This window comes from Anneissia japonica, unplaced genomic scaffold (genome assembly GCF_011630105.1).
Source record: "Anneissia japonica isolate Jap-2015-1 unplaced genomic scaffold, ASM1163010v1 scaffold287834_len5846547_cov211, whole genome shotgun sequence".
Taxonomy (NCBI): domain Eukaryota; kingdom Metazoa; phylum Echinodermata; class Crinoidea; order Comatulida; family Comatulidae; genus Anneissia; species Anneissia japonica.
Genome location: NW_022704992.1, coordinates 478,651 through 495,812, shown reverse-complemented (window position 1 = coordinate 495,812; position 17,162 = coordinate 478,651). Strand labels below are relative to the sequence as shown.

At 31.8% G+C, this 17,162-nt stretch overlaps 1 protein-coding gene across 1 annotated transcript in view; it reads left to right on the top strand.

Annotated features, from left to right (window-relative positions):
- Positions 1 to 1,380: 1,380 nt before the first annotated feature.
- LOC117105109 (transcription factor SUM-1-like) overlaps positions 1,381 to 17,162 on the top strand; it is an 18,694-nt gene continuing 2,912 nt past the window's right edge. The window contains exon 1 of the mRNA XM_033246154.1: positions 1,381 to 3,768. Coding sequence (XP_033102045.1) covers positions 3,223 to 3,768 — 546 coding nt within the window. The 5' untranslated portion in view covers positions 1,381 to 3,222. The remainder of the gene's footprint in view (positions 3,769 to 17,162) is intronic.

Genomic DNA, 17,162 nt, shown 5'->3' with positions numbered 1-17,162 from the left:
AGCATGATTAGAAACAATAGGCTAGGCTAGGTGGGATTAGAATAAACAGTCTGAACAATTAAACAGGAAGGCCAAAACTAAACATTAGAGGCGTGCCTCTATATATATATATATATATATATGCCGGTATTATTAATAAAATAGGTAATTAGCATCATACACTAACAATTAGGACTTTAACAAATGAAAATAACAACATATTTATAATAGGCAAATAATAATAATAAAATTAATAGGTTTACTACACTCCTACCAATATTTATAGTAGTAATATGTTTACTACTGCTATAATAAAAATAATATTAACAATAACATTATCAATAATACTCACAACAACAACAGTAACAATAATCAATACGGTAATCATTATAATAATTATAGGCCAATAGTAGAACAGTAATACCGCTTTAAAATAAAAATATAATATAATAATACAAAGTAATGTAGACCTATGCTTACTAATATAATTGTCCTGATGAAATTTCGAAGCTTCAGTATTTTAACATACGCGTCATTTCGTTGAAAAGGAGGCAGGCTGTGGTCCCGATAGACAAACTTCAGCCAATTCTCAACTTCCTGTGACAGATTGTTACCAATGATAATTCGCCTTTCCGATCAGTTGTATCCATTATTTCATCTTTAATAGCCCAGTAATTAAACAATTAAGTATAACATCAATCAGTATATGACGGTACGGGGATATTGGGCAAGCCCTGGACCAGCTGTGCGTGACGAAAGTGGGTCGGTACCGGCATTCAGGTCACAGAGAGTTTTGATTTTATTCCCCTCCTTTCAACTGCGAATTAACTTTTGCAAATAAGGTTAGAGAGCGTGAATAAATTTCCAGTTGATTTGCAGAAAGAGATGAGTGAAAGCGACTGAAATTCATTGCAGGTTATGAATCTGGCGCATCTTTAGGGATTTGAACCCGGTTTTTATTGGTAGATTTGACTCAGTTTCCACCGTGAGGGGATATCTAGTAGCAAATACAATTACTGGTTAATGAATGTGACATGGTTGTTGTGTCACGTGGTGTCAACCATTTGACCCTAACATTATATTATACCGTATCTATTGCAATGTTCGTTTATTTATGTTTTTGCATTTTCGAAATGTGTAGGCCTTCATAGTTTCTTTGAAAAAAGTAAAATGATGTATTAAATATCACACAAAACAGATAGTTTCGAACAGCATTCTTAACAATTTAATACAGTATATAAGGTATGTTTTGTGACTAGCTTTTTTTATTCAATCAATTTTGACAACAGATTTTATTAATAGTTTTTGAGTAAAAAAGGTCTTTCGGCCTATTTTTAGTTGTTTTAAAATACAATACTAGGTTCTACAAGCGAATAGTTAGGGTTTCTTCTTAGACCTATGTCACTGGTAATCATGAAAACTCCGATCGAATCACAAGCTTTCATTTAGGCTTTTTGAAAATTTTAAATTGCTTTCAATAAGACCAAATCGAAACAATACTTTGACATACATTCAAATATATTTATTTAAACTGCCATTAATCCAATTGAAGAGACTATATACGAAAAATATGAAACTGTGTTTTATTAATGTCGGTCTACGTTTGTGAGGAAAATATTTTTTAAACACCTTATTGAATAAAAGGTGATAGCTTAATAATATACAAAAATACAGTAAGTGATTCAAATCATCGTATAGTGTATTAACTCAACAAAGGAAGAAACAATCTTTCAAACAAAAAACCATGATGATCAAACAATTTCATCTGATTTCAAAATCGTGTAATGTAATTGAGTATTGGTAGTTTTGATAAGGCCTATTTGTGAGTGCTGGTCATCAATAGAACATTTTGTAACTAATTCATTTTCCAGTTAATTTATTCAACATATATTCGACCATTTATAAACATGCATGGAAATTAAACAAATCAAAGTTACAGATGCATAGAAAATGGTCAAGGGAGGACTTAGAAACTCTTATGAGTCTGTCACTGTTGCCCCTTTTCAAAGACATTCCCTAACTCATTTTTTCCCCATATTATTCAGTTAGAATCTTCAATGGCTGGTTGGCTTAACGCATTATCTTTATGTAATGTTTTGTTTTATGAGACTTTATGTTAACATTATTTATCATTATTATTGTGTTTTGAAGTTTCCATTGGTTTTAGTTTACGTGGGTCATTGGTTTTCAATAAAGGTCAGTTTAAAATTTGGTTTGAGTTGTTTTAATGTGTGTGCATAATTATGTTACAATACAACATCGTTCCAAATTTAGAATACTATTAAACAAGACAGCAGGCGGTAAATGGTGAATTTTTGTAACATTTAAATAATTAAACAAATATTGAAAACCTCACACATATTCATAGGCCTATTTATGTCACATTAGTGCCAACTTAGGCCTATTACATTATATACCTAAACTTTTTCCGGTATCAAATTACATGCCTATGAAAAGCGATGTGGACGGTCTGAACACATTTGTGTACAATATTATATTCAGGGTTTTAGTTATTAGGCCAATGCAGTTTTTACAATGTATAATTTAATTTATTTGTAGCCTATATAATTGTGATTAATTATATATTAAAAACAATCTTAGATGTTAATAAAATCGAATTTGATTTCCATTTATTACGTATGACAATTATTTTTCTTGCAAAATTCACTAATCGGATGAGGTTTAATTCAAATGCCACATTTCTTTTTATTGTAAAGACGTGTTACACTTTCAGCCAGAGGCGTGAAATTTGTCTGCATTAACTTTAAGAAACCAACAAGCCCGCCGCACCATATGGGTAAATGGACGATTGAGTTTGCTAATGATTTCAATTCCCCGTAGGCATTCCTCTACTTTCTTCCTTGGCACTTGATGACTTCCCATACGCCGAGCGAGTTAAACTATTGCAACAAAACAACCATTTTAAATCTTATTTACTGGAATAATTCTACGATGTTTGTGTTTTTTCATCTCGCAGTTCCCTCCAGACGATCGTATCTTGTATTTAAACGTCTCGTTACTTTTTAGCATCGTCCTATAACCACAGATTTACTCCGGAAGCGGTCTCCGAATTTTTCGCTCATCATGGATCGTTAGTGCGCATGTCCGAATAAGCGATCCGAAAGAGAAAAGTACAGTAAGCTGTCTTCTGGGGCCAGCCTTCAGCAGACTTTAAGTATTTGTTGTAGATACTAAACAGTGAAGCAACTAGAAGAGATTAGGCGAGCGAATGCTACGGGCAAGATGACATCGGCGAGCCAACTATCACACAGAACACAGACCCACCTCAGTTCTTGCCGCTTCTACGATTCTCCTCAATATAACGGATTTGCGAACTATGATCAGTTTTACCAAGATAATGATCATTATTCGTCATACGCTAAGTATCCAAAAAGTCCGCTGACGGACGAGTTGTACGATAACGACGGAAACTGTGAAAATGACGACGAATGTTGGCAGCGTGATGAGAATCCTGACCATGTGTTGAATCCTGGTCAAGCGAGACATGGACCACGCAGCTGTCTGCTATGGGCCTGCAAAGCTTGTAAAAAACAGTCACACAGTTTGGACAAACGCCGCGCAGCGACGATGCGGGAACGTCGGAGATTAGGTAAGGTGAATGCGGCATTTGAAACATTAAAACGACACACCTGTCCGAATCCCGATCAGCGAATCCCAAAAGTTATGATACTACGACATGCCATTCAATATATTGATAGACTCCAAATGATCCTACACCAAAGCGAACAGCCCGATTCAGATACTGCGAGGGAATCTCCTCTTCACAGGGTAAGTAGTATTTTTTTCAACTTTATAACTTTTGTCCTTTAAGTGAAACTTTCATCTAACATTGAATCTTTGTACATGTATTCTTTCTTAAATATACAAAATAAATTAAGCTCATTGTTTTTTGTATTTCGGCCATAATTGGGCCTACATTTGAAAAATATAAATCAGTATCTTATGTTTATAAAAAAGACTAAAACATCAGGTTTCAGTTGAAACTTAGAACAAATAAATATTTTCTGCGCCTGCAAACGCATAAATGCACTGCACCTATGTACCGTATTTTTACGGACTGAAGACTTGACTGGTACTCAACTAAAATGATTTTTGGTAGTAAACTGCTGAACATCAATAGACATTAAATTAGTTGCTTTAATATGTATTTTATTTGATGTTGAGAAACTATTTGATACTTTTAAGTTAAAGCAATTTAATTTTGATTATTTTTTTCTGCGGTTTTCAAGACAAAAACACAAATTATAAATATATTTAAATCGTTCTTTTTTTTTTTTAAGAAAGCGCTACCAATGTCACAGCAACAAAAAAAAAAACAACTTCACAATGCAAAGTGTGTGCACTCTCTTATACTTAGCACTAGCAGTAATGAATATGATGTGGTGGTGACGATGGCGATGACGGTGGTGGTTATTAACGATTACGATGTGATGATAAATGATAAGGCTAATAAGACCTAACATTATAACAATATTATCAACAATAATAATAACAGTAATAATAATGATAAAACAATAATAATAAATGATTATAATATTAAAAAATAAAAACATTTTACATTTACATTAATTATGATGATAATAAAAATAAAATTTTACTTATATTAATAATGATAATGATAATGATCGCTAATTAATGATAATAGTAGTAGTAGTAATAATAATAATAATAATAATAATAATAATAATAATAATAATAATAATAATAATAATAATAATGATAAAGATAATATAGCATTTTGAAATGAACATCATCAAAAGAAAGATATGTATTCTAGTAGAAAATTGGTCCTGTTTGTAGAACCCAGCATCCTCCTCAAAAAGAGTACAGTACAAACAAGGAAAGCATCGGCGGTTCAGGGTCGGTATCGTTCTGATGTCCAAACCAAAGGCTGAGCATTTGATGATTTACGTGCGGAACATTAACGTACTTAATGATTTTAATGGGATAATTTGCAAATGAAAATTCCACATGTACGCGGGAAGCCATTGAGGTACAGTGCAATAAGGAATGATTGTACCTCTACTTCCAACAAACTTCCACTTTCTACAAGGGCCATTGTTTACCAATGCATCCATTAGTGATAATGCTGTTTTATGTGGACTGTATACTGGTTCCGAATATTAGACATTTTTGTACCGCTGCTAGCCAAGACCGTTTGTTTCATTTTCATTCTCGTTTACTTTTGAAAAAGAGGAAGATTTGCTTAATATTCTTTTTATATATTTACAAACAGTATGACTACCAAATAGACACATAGCATATTTAGATCTTGTTCAGGCATAGACGATTTTTTTGTTTACTATTAATATGTGTTTAGATGTCGGAGTTTGAAAGTGGATGGAAGATGAGAATTACGTGTTTATAATTTGCCTAATTATGATCGTCAATTTTTGTGTGCTTTATACGATCACCTCTGCGTTCAGAACCTTATGATCTTTTGTATTGTTAATGTTTATGTAGACTAATTTGTACGAATAGTAGATATTATAAGGCATAGACACACTATGTATATTCAAATTCAGTTTAAAGTATTTCATTCATCAATAAAATTTGACAATGTAGTTGAAAATACATATACATAACAATAAACATATAATTATCTGATTTAATTTCCATAATCAAATTCGTCATCATTATAGTACAACACAATGCTTATTAAGATTTTCAAAGATTAACTACATCTGTAACTATATGTTCAACTTGAGTTGTATCTGACACTATATTATTATATTGAGGATTGGTGATTATATACTGTAGTCTATAACAACCAAAGCGTAACTTTATGTCAAAAAGGTAATTTAGATTTTAGGTTAACACGCACTCAAATTTCATTGCACCATCTGCGTTCTATTTATTTCTGCGATTTTAACGTTCCACTCTTGATTGAGTACACTTTCTTGAATATTATTCATAAAATAAAGATATCATTAAGAAAAAAAATCACTATTTACCAATTTACTGTATAGGGCCCCCTATGCGTGGTTTGTATGTTCTTGTTTTGACTTAATTACCAGTTTAGAAAACAAAACGTCCTTGATTTATCTCGTAATGGCCTACTTTTTAAAAACTTGTATTTATGGAATTGTTTTGATGAAGCCTTCCTTTCTTAATGTGGTACAGTACAGTGGCTGCGTAATACTAACTTGATCTTGGAACCTCTCCCATCCCGCCCTTACTCTTATACAATGCTCCCCCTTACGACGATGAATAGTTGGCCTGTTTGTTACCAGTACGTCATCTTGAAGCATATTCTCATAATTCATTTTCATGTATACATGACGGATCCCAAACAGTTAGAACCTGTGATCTACATACAAACTACGAATGCAAATTGTGAATGAACCAACGGCTCCTGTGTTGAGAGTAACATTGTAAAAACAGCCTAGTGAGACTAAGCTGTGACCCCATCCTCTTTATGGAAAGTTCACGCCCATATCTTAGTCACTTATAATTATTGAGTGGATGGAGCAGACAACGGTTTCATATCTTATCTATCACAAATATTGAATTAAATGAAATCTAGCCCGCCGCTTTGCTAAACTTCACCATTTCCAAGGTCCTGTACAGGAGATTGTAGGCCTACAGTAATTCATCTTAACAAGCTGTAGCAAGTGCTCCGTATGATCGTTAACCAATTCGGAAGTGAATTTACTAGATTCAATATTATTCATACTTTACAGTATGCTCGTTCTTTTTCTGTGATAGTTTTCAACGAAAAGGAGAAATATAAAAGCCCAGAATGTTTAGATCACCTGCCAATTTGTAAATATTGTACCGAGTGTTACTCGTTAGGCCCAATAATTTCATTTGTTGTTTTAATGCCAGTGTTCTTGTCAACGAATGACTAATATAGATGAAATCTAATTTTATTTTTTTTCAATTTGATTTGTGATAATTGAAGAATCAAAGTTTGAGAAAATTCGAAGGCATCATAATCAGAAATTACGAGTATGGAGTATGGAGAAAGACCGCTTTCTTGCCCATGAGAATTAAACAAGCCTACGATGAATAAAAAACAATGTTAAAAAGTCATTAAGATTACACTAGAGACATCATCAAGCGCAAGCTAGATTGTTAAGCTGCAGAGTCGCTGTCCAATCCAAAACCCTGTTGGTTAGTCTATATACGCCTACATATCGTACAGTACTCCCTATTTACTTTACAAAATTGAGGGAGATGGCTTCCATCACTTTGTCTCTTGAGGTAGTTCTTCGAGAAAAAAAAAATGTTTAATGAATTCTGCAAAATTGTATTAACGCCACTTTCTCAGGAAAATAAAATTATGATGGGTGGGGGATGGGGGTGGCTGGAGTTGGCTCATAATGTTTATCCTGATAATAAAATTTAAGCCGATAAGTGCCTGTCTTGTGATTGGCTGTGCAGCGCGAAGCCTCATTTACATTTCTATGCGCGCTCGCAAACAGGAGGATCCATAAATCCATAAATAGTATGAAGAATATGAAATATAATAATAGGCCTAAAAACCAAAAAATATTAATATTATTAGGCATATTAATGCTTTTATGTAGCACAAACTACAAATAATTTTTCTTGACATCATAATTATCCACGTTTGTAACTTCTAAGGTTGCTGAACTCAAAAGCGAAATCATAAATGAAGAACGTATTGATTGTTGAAATTCCAAACGTGCTCATCTGTTGCTGTCATTAATTAATCTGTCTGCTAATTACCAGTCATCACGTCTTAACTGTTTTGAGGTTGGTGTCGATTCTACTATAAACGGTAGTCCGACATTTAAAAGTTGTAGTATTACCGTACGTGTGAATTATATTCATTTTAAAAAGTAGTTTGGATATGTAAGCCTACAAGTTATCTACAATCAATTATTTTAAAATACGTTTATTCCGACAGCAATACATTTATTTAACTGTAGCCTTTACTCTACCTAAAAGATCACTATCGATTAAATCTTGTATTAATTTTACGAATTATATTCGTTTGTTTTAGATAGAACTACTTTTCTCTGCGGAATAATTTATTGCTGCAATTGGTATGGTAGATAGATTAAAGTGCAACAAAGTAGGCATATCTGTCTGCGGAATAATGCGGAGCGCTTTATAAACCTAGTTAACGTTTCCCCAATTACCCACAACATTTCCGAGTAGTCTTGTAACGATACAATACAAGAAATAGCATCCCTGGTCAAGGTCAGCGACTGGACTGCAAAGCTGACAATCAAGTCCATAATCACCGGTAAAATTGTTCGACAAGTTGCTGTGTTTGTGTGTAGAGTGGAGCATAAGGAAATATATTGGGACAATTTATGGAAAGAATCAAAGGCATTATATTGGGCGTATATAAGCATATATTTGAGATTTTATTTATATAAAAATTACATTTGCATAGTAGACAAGGTTAAAATGCAATCTTTAAGACTTAGTCAAAATGTACAGTAATTTATTTAATAATTTAACTATAATTTCTTTATTTATTTTGATTTAATTTAATTGCTTATTTAGGCCAAGGCTTTTTATTTAGAACTAAGTTTGGGTCCTCTGACTGAGCCTATTTCATAAATATAGGCCTTAATTTATATACAGTAGTCAGCCAATACTCAAAACAAATAACAGCATAATATGTATAGGTTTATAGAAGTGTTGTTGTAGGGCCATTTCGTTGAAACGACCGATCATATACTCTGTGAAACTGTATGGCTATGGTGAAACCATCGTCGACTCTTACATGTGTAGATCTAGTCGCTGTCAAAGTCGGTGCTTACAGCCACGTATAGGCCTATCACCTGCAAAAAACCCCACTTTTTTGTGGTTAAATATTTCCAACGGTATTTGTCGATTAGGTATATCGTTAGAAACACGGATTCCTTAATCATGATTTAAGAGCCCACGGTTGGGGATTTGCTCCGGCGCCTTGTTGGTTTTTCAGGATCAGGAGGATTTTAATAAACGAACCCACGCGAATTATATTCACATAGTGGTAGGCCTAATGCTTCTTGTTGAAATGGTGAAATCGAATTGTTATGAATTACCGGTTATGAGAAATTAAATAATGGAAACTTTCGGTACGGTTAACATTTCAACTAAATTCAAATTCAAATAAAACAGAATGTTTTCACGATGTTTCGTCCTAATATCTCATGAACCCAACAGCATGCGGAATTTAATTTTGGATACTTTACTTCTCTTAAAAGTATAATTTTCACACACTCACGCACACATGGTGTTGAAAATTAGTTAAACTCTCTTTATATTCAATCTTATTTTGGTCCGAGTCGGTGTAAGTTTTTTAGGAGGCGTTCACAAGTGATTTATCTAATGTGTAACTTCGTTAGTGCCGAATTCTTCGAAGATTTTTATAGGACTTTCAGGCTATAAATAACTTTATTGAATAGAAAAAAGACTAGTCCATATTAAATATTGGTATAATAGACCACGGCTTAATTTGGCTACCAACGTGTTGCAGATAACTAGTGAAACGGAATGGATTGCTTTTGGAAGAAGAGCGTGAGAAACGAAAACTCAAGTTTACAGGCTATGATGGTTAATCTTGGTGGTCTCTTTGCGTCTAACCAGTCGTTAAGTGGGTCGCAAATCATTTTTTTTTTGTGGGTACATGAAGTGGTTAGGAGACCGATATTTGTTCGACAGTTCATTACACAATTAAATATGACAACAATGACTGCCAAAAAGAGGGAAAATCCAAGAAAATGATTAGTAGTTTGATCCCATTCACCATTTAGCATTCCTTTGGATATTAACTTGATACGGTCAACCCTGTTTTGACCGTCGGACAATACGCGCGCGTAAATTGTGGTCATGGTAGACTTCCTACGGGACGTAAGTTTTAATCAAATCATGCCAACCCCTTCTGAGAGTTGTTTTGTATGACAAGTTTCATTATGGTGAGGTAGTACCACTCATTTTTTGTTTTGTTTGTTTGTTTTTTTTTTAACTTCTCAAGGATAGATGATAGGCCTATTGTAAATTACCGTGTTGATAGACCTGAAACTGGAACAGTTTCCTTATTTTTTATATAAGAACCAGTAAAATTTTGACAAGGCTTAGTGATCTTAATTTTTGGCTCATTTCAGGCTCAAAATGTTTTTATTTTGTTCTTATCTTACACACTTTACATACATAGAAAATTATTATTGTACAGCAGTATACAGTCCGGAAAGTAAAAGCGGCCCCGAAAAAATGGCCCCAGAAAAAAGGGTCCCGGTTAAAATGGCCCCAAAGTACACCCACTGCACTGTATTATAGAGAGTACTGTTTTATGCTGCACATAAGGTAGGCCTACAGATATAATTTGTTGGTTTTTCTATTTTTTAAAAAATAAAAGCCTCATTTGACATTCTACCTCAGCCCCAATTTGTTCTTATTTTGTTCTTAATTTTTAAGCAATTTCAGCCTCAGTGTTCTTATAAAATATGTTCTTATAACAAAAAAGTTATGGATACTGTAGTTTAATGGCATACTTAAACATAATATAAATGACGACAATAAATAATTTAAATAACAATAAATAATAATGATAGTATTAATAATAAATATTACTATTATTATTTATTAGTGCTATTGTTATTATTTATTATTTTTATTATGCTTTGTAGGGATACCATTCCTATAGGCTACCACATCGTTATATAATAATAATTGTAATAGGATAATGATGATGGCGACGATGATGATGACGGTGACGATATTGATAATGATAGACCACATGGTACTGGTACATAATAACACAGTGAAACAACATACTAAGTTTGGAGGCCTAACATAGAAGTTTATAATATCCGAATAATATTTCTTATAAGTTTTCTCATCTTAAAACACAACATCTGAAGTTAAATGGTAAAAAAAAAAATAAATGATGAATGAAATAAGCCTATATAAAATTTAATAATAAGGAAGATTGTATACAAAAATATATTTAACTGTTATTAAATGTCGAAGTATGATTTTATGAAGAATAGGCCTCATGTATATAGTTTTGTCGTAGTTTTACTATTTAATAATAGCAAATTTTAAACGATTAGGCCAAAACATTACAATGTTATATATTTCTTCCGTTTTATCGAAATTATACCCGAGAACTACTTAATCAATTCGGATTTCTTAAAAGTCTCAAAATTGTCGGATGACCTACAAATCATCTATAACGACTTTCCCACACTGTTGCTTTCGAACAATTCTCAGCCTAAATCCACAGTATATCAATCAACGGATGAATTAACGTAAAGGAAGGACGAATTTAAAAACGTATTGCAGAACGATGTGGTATACAACCTAAGAAATGTTTTGTCACACGATATTTTACGAATGTTGATTACTAGGCCTAGATTATCTCGGTGAAAATTAATTAGGAGGATGAATTCTGTTTTAATAGTGATACTTTATAACAAATAATTATGTCTCAAGTTTTAGGATGTATATTAGCGTTATTATTAAGTACCCATAACGGAGTGATGATCGATTCCTTCTATGAAAATACCAGAGTCGTTTTTAAAACACAAATCATGTTAATACATACTTAAATGAATAGTTTATTTGATCTACTGAATTCAAACATTATAAGTTGTAGATTCATTGTAGTCAAGTTTCATTATCTGTTATATGACGGAAATAATTGTCGAAATAACGTTAAAAATTATACAGTAGATCACTCCCATGCTTATACGGTACTTTATGTTTTACCTAATGTTAACAGTAACATTGAATCAAATGAGAACTTATCTTCCAAGTAACAGATACATATTTAATAGTATCCTACAGTGCCATATTCTTTGCACAGGCAATATGATTTTCGTATAGTGAAATAAATTATCGAAAAACTTTATTTTTGTTTAATCTGTTTCATTTTTTAATTAAAATTCATGGTATAAATAAACAATTTAATGTTTTTACTTCGATATTTGAGAGATTTTCAGAGTTTTTCACAATGCATTTAGGAATATACTGTAGGCCTAATTATTGTACAATCATAATATTTTATATAACAGTCATACTAATTGATTTGGCATGCCTGTTATGTAATAATAATTTTTCATCGTGTATAGACATTTTTAAATGATTTGTTAATTGTGGATTGCTGCAAGAATATTTAGCATTAGTGTTAATTAACACCAATTTAAGACAAGCTCTTGAAGTACCGCCTCAACACAAGACATTTTATGTAATCGCCATTTTCAAATAAGTAAATCAATTTCCTCAAGGAATTTGAGTATGGATACAATTGAAAAGGTGTATTGTCAATTGGCGATTATATCGTGCGGACATGTAAATGTTCTTGAATCTTGCGCTGAGCGAATTCGTCAACAGAACCAGTCAGTTATCACGGATCTGATTAGATTAGCGACTGTTGTGGACATCTTAAAAAGATTTCTTGGGATTGAATGTCAAACGTTTTAATTTTAACACTTCCTAAACAGAGTAATAACCTAAGCTAATTGCTTTATCAGATGACATAGGCCTACTTCTGAATGATGTTCATTTGAACATGGACCTATTATTTTAAGAAAATTTATATCATAGGCCTATACAATACAAATACATTATTGTGTATATTGTATATATATATTCTGCCTGTGTATATACACTATGTAATAATACATATGCTGCTTTATGTGCTCATCAGCATGAAGAGGATTAATTAAGTAAGTAAGTAAGTAATAATAATATACTACATATAATTTTTCTTTTAAAGTAAGCCTCTCGTTTAAAACTCTATTTTAAATGGGTAAAAAATGTGGAACCAACCAAGAATATGACTGTCACAGCAGTAAATTTATTGTTTTATTTTATTTATTTATTCAACTACAATTTACGTGATAAAAGAGTTAAAGAGAATAGTATCTTTGTAACCCATGAAGGGCCAACTGCTCCTTTAACAAAGAAACACAAAATGAACAAAGAACAAGTTTACAAACAATATTGTTAACAAGAAAAAAGTATTGCCAAATTTACCATTAAAAACTTACAGCAAAAAAATATAACATGCCTATATACAATAATAGGCCTAACATAAAACAAAGAAATGAAAATTAAAGAAAAAAAAGGATAAGAAACACGAATCAACAGACGTTTACTATATACCGTAACTTTAAAGCAAAATTTAATGACAACAAAAATGTAATGACAAAAAAAAAAAACACTTTTTATATATTTGATCATGATAAAAGACTTAGCAAAAATTGAGAGTACATTTCAGTTTTTGAATAAAGTTATATAATAATAATGTAATAGCATTTTATAATATTTGCAATGCTATACATCACTGTGGAAACTATTCTATACAGTTATTTACGGCACTATTCAACACTGCAATGCTATACAACACCTGCACATCATAATGCAACATTATGTACCACTATAATATACCGGTACAATACTAATAGGCCCACTATGCTACATTACACTATTATACGATACACTATGTATACCAAACAATATTCTATAGAATACTAAATAGTAAGTGCAACACTTGCAGCACTACACTACACAGATACTATACAGCACTGTAACACTACACTATACAATCATATATACAACCGTATGCAACCCTATGCAATACTATACAACATTACTGTACAACACTTAGGCCTGTACTTACACTCAGTAGATAGGCCTATTTACAAAAACCATATTTCAAGTTATGTAATGGATACCCAGGCAGGGATATCCATGACGTCTGGGATTAGAATCTATACACATATTTTTTTTATTTCCGTTTTGTGAAATTTCTAGAGTAGATTTACATTCCTCTGGAATTTATGTTTTTGTATATAAATGTATTTACGACAGGTGTGTTGTTACGATCCTCTCGCGGAAATCTTTACAGTTGAAAACATTACTCGTAAGAGGAGTTCTAGATATTTTTAATTGACAGTTAAGTGCCGATGGTAATTTGCTTTGATAGTTAGTGCTGTAAAAAAAAACAGATGGCAAGTACGTGCATTAAACTCGTAGAATTTAGACCTTTTCTTTTTTTCATATTTTAAATTTTTGTATTTTTGTGTGATGGACGAATTTTGTCAAACATATTTAATTGTAGGCCTAACTAGAATTGCAAACTAACGAAGATTACTAAAACTGCTGTTTCAAACATTTTCCGTTTATGCCTATTATTCCGTTGGATCTCTGTGTAGATTAATCGATATAAATCGGTTATTAATCTTAACAAGGATGACATTGTTGATTAAATCGGAAGTATATATGGCAAATACCGTAGTGTAATATCCAATAAGTACAGGTTTGGCCATGGTAAAATAACATAACGCTGTAGCATAATCGGAGGTTCTTGGTTCGAATCTCGACAGTACATTCTCAAGAAATCATACTTTTTTAATTGACAAAGGCCTACTTATTTGTAAAATAGGCCTATTTAGCGGCATTCACATACCGTAATTTGGAAGCGTTTCCGATGTGCTGAAGGAATTCATCCATAATTTTATACATCCGATTCGATTTCGATAGGCTTTCTGGTCCGAATGATCGGATATGGCGTGAATGCACTTTTAGGCTGGCGTAGGCCTATGCCTGAATATTAGCACGATCATCGGGCTCAGTATAGATATAAGCCTACTACTATAGGCCCATAGATTAAATTCCTTAAAATTCAATACAACTATTAGGCCAATGGACCTTTTGTATTATAGGAAAATAGACAAGTATAGGAATTGAGTCCATTTTTCCTTTGTACACTCTCAAACGTTAGAGAAACAAATAATAAATATTGTCACAGTAGGCCTACAGTATATTCTTAAGTTTTGTGCACACTATGAAATTTTATAAATTTGTGTGATGTGTATGATGTATGGGCCTATGTGTATTCTCTTATACACATCTAGATGTGTATAAGAGACAGGCACTGCAGCAAGAGCTCNNTAGGCCTATATGTGTATGCATATATAGGCTTATATATAAACATATATATAGGCCTATATAGGTATGTGTGTATGTATATGTATATATATATAATATATATTTAAAATAAAAAAATGGTATTCTTTCATTTCATGAAGATTATAATAAATAAAGTATATTATATTATAATGCTATACCGTATAGTGTGATATAAAACAAATTAAATTATTGTATTAAACATTTTAAATTATATTTTATTCCAAAATACTTTTATTCGATTATACACGTTATTGGTTGTTAAAAGATGATATAATAAAACAAATAAACAGTAATGCCATGAAGGTAATGAAAAAAATAATAAATAGGAGGAAATATTGTACTGTATTGTACTGTTTGTTTGAATAAAGCTAGGTGGTGGTTACTGCCACGAAAGAGAAAAAAAAATGTCATATTACATTCAAATATGGGCATACAAGATTTATTTGTCACATACAATTTCATGTGGATAGAGCACACGTCATGTAGATTTAGCCATGGAGGCCTATAGGCCAAAGATGTGCTTTCATATTTAATCAGGACAAAATAATTATTAAATAATAACTGTAGTAAGCAGTATAAAATTTCATAATAAACCATTTCAATCATTGCTTTAAATTTGACAACAAATGTTCAGCTACTAATACATCCATCTTCTTAAAAAAAAAAATGTATTTGAAAATATGAATCGGGTCAAACAATTGATCTTGGCCGTCTAACAACTCTGCGCATGCGCGTCACTTAGATGACTTACTGCAGTGTTAATTACTATATCATGGTCTAGACGACCAGACTCAATCCAGCGGTAACTTCATTCATTTTTCTCATCTTTTATTATCTTGACAGTTAGATAAATAAGCGAACGTATTATATTAACTAAGATCTGAGCGGATGATAAAAGAAGCTGTCGATTTGTAATTTTCTAGCAGTGATTTCGTTCTCTGATGATTATTATCTAATTGTGTTATATAGTTCTAAGTGATCTAATTAGCGGCAATGAAGAATTAAAGTAGGCGGGTCATGAAATCTATTCCAGTAAAATAGTACCGGCCCTAAATTTGTATTTTTAAAATCACTGTTAACAAATATTTTTGTTAGTTTATAAAACATGTTATCAGAATTATCATGGAATTTGTGTAGATAGGCCTATTACTGTAATTGTACAATATAAATTACAGTTACAACCATATTTTTTTTTCTAAAACTGAATCTTAAATAGGTTCTACATAATAATACTAAAATGTTTCTTTTACATGCCTCAAGTTCGAGTGCGTTATACTTGGCCAATAATTCACTATCCAAAGAATCCCATTTTAAAGAATTTGTTGACTAATAGTAATACAAAAATGTCAGTAGATACATGTTACAATAAATAAGAATAAAAATAAGGTTGAAGTAAAGTTTCTAACGAATGGTGTAGGTTTTCATTGAAAATTACGTTCGAATGTAGTATTAACACCAAATATAAACATTTTAAACAATGTGATATGACTATAATATTTCTGACAGATTGGTCTTAACCTTCGATTGTGTATTTCATGAGTTAATTTTGTCTTTAACTTATAACTTTTTGATTTGTGCTGAGGTTTTAAGGAGAGACACCGCAATTTATAGTTCTCCAAAGGCAGCATCGTATTCTTTTATTCATGTTTTTTTTTCTTAAATAAAACTAATGGAAAATGTAAATGATCGTTGAATACTTGTTCACACACCACAGGACTTCACAAACTTGTAAGTTGCTGCTACAATTAGTATGAAGTTAGTCATGTTTGAATTTGAATGTTTTTTGATAGATATGTTTTATTCTCAACTACCAAGAGTCATCGTGAATAAGCAAAAACTATTGCTCGACATGGAAGTTAACAACAGTTGTGAAAAATATTCAAAATGTTAGCTATATTGTATATATCGATTTAACATATCGACCAGAACAACTTACACGCAAGAAAATCATGTGTTTGCTATCTGTATGGTACTAGATGCCATTATGACGCTGAATAAATTAATCAAATCATATCACTTTCAAATGACCATGACATCATAACCGAATCCCAGTTAAAAAGGTTTTGCTGGTTTTTGTTTTTTTTTGTTTTTTTTTTAAATATATATATAAACAGAAGGTATGCCTATAGAATTTTAGCAAAATCCTATTTTTGTCTCCATTAACGTATGTTGGGATTAGAGCACTTTAATAATTATAAATATATCGATCTGAAAATATTTATCGATTAAGTAATGTACATTTTTTTCAATTCACTAAATTTAATATAGGCCTATAT